The sequence below is a fragment of the Branchiostoma floridae genome, chromosome 3, assembly GCF_000003815.2.
Source record: "Branchiostoma floridae strain S238N-H82 chromosome 3, Bfl_VNyyK, whole genome shotgun sequence".
Lineage (NCBI taxonomy): Eukaryota > Metazoa > Chordata > Leptocardii > Amphioxiformes > Branchiostomatidae > Branchiostoma > Branchiostoma floridae.
In genome coordinates, this window is record NC_049981.1 from 3938171 (window position 1) to 3947931 (window position 9761).

Here is a 9761-nt window from a genome sequence, read left to right on the forward strand (position 1 = left end):
CCACTTGTGTTAAAGCATCTTTCGCGTCCCTCTTTACACACACACAAACACACAGACACACAAACGCGGGGTAAAATATAACCTCCATGACATTTCATGGAGGTAATAATAATAATAATAACCAGGTGTATTTGGGCAGCCAGTAAGTACCCAAATCATGAGTAATGATGCTGTTAAACGTGGTCGATGCACCTCCTCGTCCCTCTTTACGTCCCTCCCGGAAGACGATATAGTGGAAAGCTTCGTGAGGCTACAACAATCCGGTCGTCCTTGGTTGGGGGACTACCATCTAAGAACTGACCGGACCGCGCGTTGCTTAATTTAGGAGATCGAGGGATCGGGTGTACCAACGCGCCACGCGGTCGTAGCGAATTTTCTTTTTTTTTACTCAATGGTCACCACGTAACAAGGCCATGAAGGCCACTCAAGGTTACGGGTTACATGATTGGAACTGTAACAGCAACTCTTCGCCCTAGGTCTGAAACATCATGATTGAGACCAGCCCAATTGCTCACTATGAGTGAGCTGATCCAATAGGCGAAGCAGGGGTTACGAGGGCTGCTCGGGAGATTCTCTACCACTATTTTGGCCGGAATAGTTTGATCCACTCGGGTGGATGTTCGCACATGTGGCGGGTTCTTTAACGTGCTTGGGGTGTTGCTCTCCCCGAACACGGGGCCTCCATTTAACGTCATATCCGAAGGACGGCCCAAGCCGAAGCTAGGTACTCATTTTCACTTGAGTGAAGTGAGGAAAGTCGTGTTTAATGGCAATACACTGTTGTTGCAAGTTTGAAGTCAATATGGTGTGAGTTAGACACACTGCAGGATCTGAGTAATCTCCAAGCATATCCTACGGTGCCATACGATAGTACCAAAGCTGGCCAGGGAGTATAGCCGGCTATTGGAGTCAAGCGGGCATTCTAAAGTTTCTTGCAGTTTGTGTCTGCTTTTTGATCCGCTATTTCTTAATTTCTCGCAACGGTGAGACGACGACAACAAGTCGAGGCTCGCGGACGCAAAGTAATGGGATACACGACTTTCCCTAGCCAGTATCAATGACAATGACAATGACAATGGCAATGCAAACACATCTTTTCCTTCCAGGGCCGCGACAGTGGCCCGCAACTGAGGTTCTCGTGGCTCAAATTTCCAGACGTCTCGAACGATACGACTAACTTTTTCGTCCATGGTTCAAACTGGCAAAACCAACGGTTCGCGCAGTGACTGGTATCATGACTTCCTGTAACGGTCACCCAGCTGACACGTCTGCCGGGGCGCGCGGGCAAAGCCAGGCGGAGGGCAATTTCGGCAATTGACACCTCATCGGCAAGCACAATTTGATTAGGCAACAATTGGATGTTAATAGCCTTTGTTGGAACCGAATGAAGCCAGATCCTACGGGAAGTTTGATACTATACATTACGCACCGTGGAACTGGTTGGAGATTAGATCTGAGAACAGCAGGAATATGAAGAAACAAGGTCATACACCACATGGCCCGAAATCGACCTTAATTTTCGTCTTCCGAACTCCTATCCACATACTTGATATTGTTTCATTTCACCCAGAGGTTTGAGGGTTATGTTGACTACAAACATGCGGACATACACACCAAAACAAAAACAATACCTCCATTTTCCACAGAGGTAATAATGATTCTTTTATAACTAAGACTCATATAAGATTTATTCTATACCCCTTTTTTGACTTTTTGTAATAGCTGTTGCCATACATCGTATCATATACAATTGTCGAGCAATAAAGTTTTTTTCTTCTGTATTAGACACTGCTGAAATTATGTTGTTGTTTTTTTGCAATCTAAACGACTTGTCTAAGAAACACATCGGGATCTTCGAGTCTTGGAGACATGTGAAATAAACCGTTTATCTAAGACTGCTGAAATTATTGTTTGGTTTAGAGACGATTTTTTTTCAAATGATTTTTTTTTAATTTTTTTAAGTGTTTAAGGAAGGAGTTTCTTTTTCTTTGAAATGAATTTTTCTAAACTTGAATATAAAATGTGCAGATATGATATAAGCATCCTGTGGATACGACGTATCTTTACCTCCGTATTCGCCCCTGTCAGGACCAAGATCCGTGAAGTGGACGATGAAGGCGTCCTTGCAGTCGTGGTTAGGACCGCCCCCTCGCGGCTCCAGGTCAAACTGCTCCACCAACACGATGGGGTAAAAGCCATCCTCGCTCTAAGGTAAAAAATCCATTGAGCGTTAACAAAAAGAAGTGAATTTTACCCGTGTGACTTAATGGTATAGCTACCTTGTGTCTGAGGCGTCATGATATCGATAGTTTGTGTTGTTCGTAGTTTTTTTTTTTTCGATTTTGGTTTCAGACAGACAATATGGCACTGCACTCAAGTCCAGTGACTTACTTTAACACATACAAAGAACAGACGAAGGTAAAGGTAGTCCCATAGACTATCTGTACAGTATTGGAAGCCTTAACCGCATTTTTCACCCACCCCAAGTGAAGCCAGGTACCCATATTTTACACCTAGATGAAGTGAGGGAAGTCGTGTTAAGTGCCTTTCCTAAGGGCATAAGGTAGGTGAGATTATACTGGATGGTGCGAACCCGTCACCACTTGGTTCTGAACCGAACACTCTGATGTTACGCCACACAATTCCAGACAATATCTATGGCTAAACCTGGAAGTTGCTATGTAAATGTGATTTTGTAAAAATCATGTACATTTGAATCTATTTGAAACTCTTCTTCTATCAACCAACCAATATGGCGACTGTGATGACAGGTAAATGTAAATGTGAATTTCAAAAAACATGTACATTTGAATCTATTTGAAACTTTTCTTCTATTAACCAACCAGTATGGCGACTGTAACGACACGTAAAGAAATCCTATTAAGAAAGGTTGGAGGCCAATCTCACCGATAATCTCCACAAGCAGTCCAGGTGAGTTGGGTAGTGGTGGTCCGAGAAGTACGGCGACGTCAGGACGCCCCCGGCGGCCGTCACCGGTACTACCTCAGGGTGGCTCATCTTGATACAGGCAGGTGGAAGACCTGGGAGAAAAAAAAATCGAAGAAAAGAAATCAAAAAAGTGATACTCGTACTCCGAATCAACAAATAAACTTCTTCGTGGACAAGCTTGGAGACATTCACTTGTCACATATTTCTAGAAAGGGCTATACTGCTCCTTGTCGCATGGCGGCTTCGTGACCATATCCAACCTCATTACCTATGAATCTGATAAAACTACTAGTAGTCACTATTAAAGATTGTCCAAATCGTTCTCTTAGCATCGAAAAAAATTCCATGCATGATGTCTAGTTTCATAATAATGGACTGCGGCCATAGGTTTGTTTACGTACATGCGTATTATTGAGATCTATTAGATCGAAAATGGGGCATCCTTATTTTCACGTTATTTGTTTGTGAGATAAGATCGGCTTGCAGGTGTCTCTGCCGTGTTGACGGTAAACAAGGTCCGGTCTGGTGAACAGGCAGGCCCGGCGGGCTTCTACCGGGGGAAAACAGTCGCTCTTCTGCCGGACTTCTGGCCTTAGAGTCCGTAGGGCGGCCACCAACGACGCTGAACGTGTGTGTGTGAGTGTGCGTACGTGTGTGTGTGTGCGTGTGTGTGTGTGTGTGTGTGTGTGTGTGTGTGTGTGTGTGTGTGTGTGTGTGTGTGTGTGTATGTATGTATGTATGCGTTTGTCCGTGGGTATGTGTAAGTAGAACTTGCTTTGTGTGCGTGCGCGTGTATGTGTATGTGTGTGTATGCGCGCTCTGACCATACCTCGGCTCACCTAGTGGCAAAATCTTTTTATTATTGAAAACCCCAGAACCCAGTAACTGAGTACAGTTGTCCCTGTCTGTTCTATAACTCTGCACAATCGTCCAGATATCACGCGCCGGTGACAACAGCAGACGCACTGACTGAAGAGGTGAGATTCTACCAACAAACAGACCAAATTCTTCTGCCACAAGTCTTCTGTTTGTATAGTCTTCTCAACCAAGAGATAGGTTAAACCTGCACCAAGTGTATCTACCTTCAAAGTAAAAGTGAACAGATACCTAGATAATCGCACGAGTGCGGCACTGCGGGGTTCGTTCACGGCGGCACTGTTGTGTTTTTTTCGCCGATTTTTTATAACTTAGATATTGCGTCATACGTAAAAGTATGAATTATCTGCACTCTCACTCATGACAGCAAGGAGACCTGAGTGGGCTTGGAATGGAACTTTTAATGTTCAGAGTTCAGAAGGGTGACCAACCACCAAGACCAAGCCCGAAGGGAGTTTGCTGGTGAGAGGAGAGTACAGTAAGCGTGCTGAGCACCCATAAAAAAGGAACTCTGCGATCTACGTCTGTCCTACACTTCACATTTGAGACAGAATGGGTCACGTGAGCCAGGGGGCAGAGGTCATGGCTCGTGCGCACTAAATTATCTGATTTACGCATTTAGCCTAAATCAACACACTTAGACGACAACGAAATGCACAAATCGCAAGAAAATTTGTTCTTTATCTCTGAAGTTCGTTGTTGTTGTTGTTGTTGTTGTTGTTGCCTCTCTAACCGCTTCAATTCGTCGGTATATGGTGACATCTTGAGTAATCCTTCGAACCCCCAGTGCCGCACCGGTGCCCCAAGTGCAGTGAGATTAGACCTTTAGAGCAATGCATAACCTACAGACACCAGATATGTCCATCAACAAAGAGTGACACAAACAAATTCCAAAAGTCCCAACCTGACCGAAGACTATTCTCTTCTCTAGTGCTGTCTATCACAGGAAAAGATACCGGAGGTTCTTAGCCTCCATAGCAGGCTCTCTGGGGCCTTTTTATGGGCTCATTTTGCTGGCCATTTCTATTTGTACTGGGTCACTGATTGCTGGCCTTTTCTGACTGCCAGCCCCCAAGAGGCAGTCAGAAAAGGTGTATTATGAGCCCAAAAGTGTATCATGAGCCCCAAAAAGGCCACAGAGACCCTGCTACGGAGGCTAGGAGGTCTTTTACCTTCGCCAAGAAGGTTGTGTTTTCGTTAGAGTTCGTTCATCAAAACTTGCAATAAGAATTATTTTCCCTCGACGAGAGTTTACTGTACGCTCTACACGCCTTCTTTGTTTGTTCTGGAGTTGTTCTTTTTTGTAATCCAACTTTATTTCCTTAATTTTCGTTAACAAATACACCTCACCTTATACACCTTAGATTATGCCCATTTCGCTGTTTATTCCGAAAATGTTCCCTTGTACTTTTGTTTGCCAATAAAGATTTCTGTTGTTTATAAAAGTCCGTCCATGTACACAATTCAGGTCAATCTAAATTCGAAAAGTATTAAGCAATCTATTTTGGAAGGTCAGAACACAAATTTTAACTATTTACCGGATGTTCAGAAAAGTCCTATGCATCGTTTCAAAGCCGCAAGCGCCAAGTAGATGTGGAGAGGAATATTTTTGCTTGTTTGGCTTGCTTGTTTTTTTAAAGAGGGCTTGGATTGGATGACAGTAAGAGAGGGTGACGATTTCTCCATCCAACATCTGCTTGGAGATAATCGCTGCCCCTGCGGCCCAATTCTGAGTGGATTTCTGCCAAACCGAGGCAGAACTTGGAACGGTGTCAATGGTTCTGTCACGCCCGGATGAATGACCTTTGACCCTTTTCTCTGTGCACGAGCTCAGCATGATAATACGTATACAGGGCAGGGTCTTGCACGGTGTACTGCGTGCTAGCGAGAAAAATCGGTTCCGTACATTAGATAAGTGTATTTCAACTAGTATTTGAGAGTAAAATTCTAATGCTAGGCTTACATTTTATAAATACACATATTACATACCTGTAAACTGTTCTTTTATTGCGACCTGCACTTAACCCAGAGTGTATACAACGTCTTGTACAAGTTTTCATTCATTCATTGATGATTTCGAAGATCCAATTCCCGTGCCAAAATAAAGGACTTGCACGGAATTAGGTATAGTTGCCATACTGTAGGATAACTAATCAAGCAAATGAAACTTTACGGCATTCTTGTGAAAGTCGTGAATATGTCCTACAAACTTCAGCAACTATCTTTTGAGGAAAACAGGCAGTATACTACTACTAGTATTCTTAATTATCGACGACAATAAAAATCGCAGCCTGGTATCACGGGAGGACAATGAGACTCGGCAGCTATAGATTTGAATAGCAGGTTCAGAAAATCGCACACGAATGTGACTCTGTTTAGTCCTTTGTTCAGCCTTCCTGGCCAATTTTCATAATGAAGATTTCATAATGATGATCTTTATTTGCATGTTCTTGCCCATGTGGGCTAAATGCAGCAGATCCCATGATGGGATACTATTACATGTAGTATCACAGGTGAATAAACAATACATCCGGAGCTATGCTATCACTATATCTAACGTTTACATGCCTCTTCCCTTTTCTTAAAACATGTGTATGCGAACTCACAGAGTTTTTGTTGTACAATGTTGTCTGTGGTTGTCAATATACGTACAAACAGGTTGTTAGTTAACTGTTTACATCGTGTATCTACATTGAGAGCACTGGTAAAAGAGTTGCGTATATCATTGTATAAAAAACATTCTAATATAATGTAGGGCATTTTTTTTCGCACGCTTGCATCAGTTTTTGGTGCTCCAAGTGGATGCCATCCATATAATCAAATCAACATGGCCTGATTCCTGCATGTTGGATTCCATTCAAAGCGTTCACGGGGCGCCCTGCCAACCCCCGGACCGACCCTGCCCCCGTCACATCTGTTTCGTTAATGCATAACGAATATTTCTCACCCGGCTACGTGTTTCCAAACTGACTCATGGGCTGTTTGGGTTTAATAAATGATTCCGGAAAGTGTGCCTGTCTGTGCCTAGCACCAAGTTAGTGTCCACCGGACAAACAACGTCGGTTGACATTAAAAAAAAGTAGAATTTAGGTACTAGTAAATAGTGAGAATTATTTTCCATCAGAGTTTTGCCAATGGAGGGTAACATTTGCCGGCGAAGTTGGTGAAAATTTTACCCTCTTGGGTAATTATTCACCCCTGATTTTTGCATGCCCTAAAACTACTTGAGACAAAATTTCTATTAAATTACTAAAACAATTACGAGATAAGAAAAGCAAGACTGGTGAGGAGAAAAAAAGTTCTTTTCTTTCTTGACTTAAAGGTGAGAGATGAAATACTATGTTGAAGGCCGGTAGTTTCCCAAATCGAAGAATCGGGACAAATTAACTAGACAATACACAAATATGTTGACAGACAAGTTTGTCAACGCCGATTTCCTGAGTGTCTAATCTTCGAAACTACTGCATCCTCATTGTCACCGAAACCCATCGTATAAAACTAACACAAGCCGTTGTAGAGGGCAAAATAAATCTAATCATTTCAAGGTTTCATCAAGAACTACATAATAAATATCAAGATAATCACTGTGTTCACAGACAGATACACACAAACGCTAACAAAACTTCCCTGGCGAAGGTAACAAAGTCTGCAATACTTTGACTGGTGGCAAGATCCAACTGTATATGCCAAACACGGATACAGGAAACGTAACAATTACGCTTGTTGACACGATCTTTAATCAGCGCACCTGCCTATAGGTAATGTTACAAAAATAAACAGACCCTGTTTTTTTCATGCCACTGTGGAAGAAGAACGACGTCTGAAGTAAGGTCTAAAATATGTACGGTCGCACACGACTGGAATATGTTATTCTCAAATTACTGTAAGGAATTCTTTTTAGATACTGTGTAGACAAGACGTGGCATTCGATTTATTGTGATTAGGTAAGGTGTGACAGGTCGCACGGTATAATCAACCACCGAAGCGTGCCTGCGAAGTTTGTATGTTTAATCTCCAAGCAGATGTTATGACACTGTTCATTCCCGTTGTAGTATCATGACTTTTGTAACATTAGTACTCTTTTTCAGTACAACACCACTGGACAGTATAGCAATGTTCCCAAAACGGGTTCCCAACGACGAAAATTAGCCATCCATATTTTTGTCTTTTGTTTTTATTTCATCCATTTATTTATGTATGACTCTATATAGAATCACTTCAGTTAAGTGAGTAGCTAGTTTCCAAGAAATCCCTTTACAAAATCATAGCAAAGCAGTATCCTTATGTCTGCTTCGAGTCTTGCTGTGCTTATACCCCTGTCACATTTGGCGAAAATCGATCGGACGATGATTCTGCGGCACTCGCCCGAGCCTCGCTTATAATAATAACTTCATTACACAACAATTGTACACGGTACAAAGTATAGCTTATATGTGGCAGGGACGGTTTTCAGGTGAAAAAAAACACGCAATCCTCTGTCGATCTGAAAAATGGCCGATCTTCCATCGATACACCCGAAAAACGTGGATAATGTGACAGGGGTATAACAATACCCCCAAGAAGTGGTTGCACCAGTCGACTATTAGTATAATTGCGGATAACGTTACAGCAAGTTAATCGCCCGCATAGAGTAACACGGATATTTCGCATCACCGGACTAGCAAAACAAACAGTGAGCGAAGTCCTGCTTCAAACCAGATAACTTTCTTTTGTGTCTCTTTTTAAGAACGGCTCTGGTCTGTGACGTCACACATGAACGACCCACTGTGTGACCTTCAAATAACGCCCTGAAGGTCATAGTTACCCTGGTGTTTTGGGGTCAACATATAAGACGATAGAAACTTCTTTCTTAAAGGAATACAGATCCTTGCGTCGTATTTTAGTCTTGAATTCGACGCATCCTGTGTGAAACTTTAAATAGCCTCTACTGGCTCTACGCAAGGCTTCGGGTGAAATACTTTCATGCACAGTCAGCGATTCAACTACAAAGGGTGCAAATGGGATCAGTACTCTACAGTGACCACGAAAAGTCCCACCGAGTCAGGCCAGCCTTAAAATTTTCATAGTCTATCTGTCTGACAATATCTTTGCTTGTCAAGTGGAATAACCGCCCTTTTGCTCAACACACCAGCTTCACAGGCACGTAGTAGTGGCAGCTCTATTCTATATTACTGTAGCGAGTAGGCAAACACTGTATATCTAACTTGAAATGTTGTTTCAAAACTAAGAAAGAGGTCCTTTATGTACTTGATAACAATCAAGATTACTCTACATTATCGTTGTTAGTTAACGCCTGTAGCTTGAGGGGTCAAAGGTCGGTCTAACATAGACACTAGTTTGCAAATTAAGATAAGGGAACCAACTACCTGTTGACTGTGCAGCTGCGGGAATCGAACCAGCGACCACCAGCAGCAAACACGTCGCACAGACGGTCCGGGGTTCCATCCTCGGCGTCCTTAGGGACCCATGGGCGGTGAAAAGTCGGCGGAGTCGGAGACGAGGCGCCCGGAAAGCCAGGTGGGAAGGGACGGGGGCTTCGGGAGCCGAGAGGCGGAAGTGACAAGCGACAATTGGGGTCAACGAACGACAAGGGGTCACGTCTCCAGAGACTGCAGTTCAGTACTAAATCGCTAGATGTCACTCATGCGCCGAATGACTGACAATGAACGTTGGAACTTGATGTCAGACATCAATGTATGGGCTTCGGGTGGAAGATTGTAACATTTTATGACTCCCTGGCTTCTATGATATGAGAGCCGAAATTCTGTTACAGCAAACAAGATTTATTACCGTCATAGACGTTCGACAATAAGAAAATAGTCTTCCACCCTAAACATCCGTTGTTACTCACTCTAATGCTACTTGAAGTTGCAGTCATACATTGACAAGAAAGATGTCGCTTCTGTATGGGTTATTTGTTCAACAACGGACAAGGA

At 43.0% G+C, this 9761-nt stretch overlaps 1 protein-coding gene across 1 annotated transcript in view; it reads right to left on the minus strand.

Moving 5' to 3' along the window:
- The window catches only part of LOC118412632, a 14917-nt gene extending 5418 nt beyond the window's left edge, over positions 1-9499 (minus strand). The window contains exons 1-3 of the mRNA XM_035815623.1: positions 9192-9499; positions 2908-3041; positions 2068-2206 (exon numbers count right to left, since the gene is read on the minus strand). Of these exons, the coding sequence (XP_035671516.1) occupies positions 2068-2206; positions 2908-3041; positions 9192-9270 (352 nt within the window). The 5' untranslated portion in view covers positions 9271-9499. The remainder of the gene's footprint in view (positions 1-2067; positions 2207-2907; positions 3042-9191) is intronic.
- Between the last annotated feature and the right edge of the window lie 262 nt (positions 9500-9761).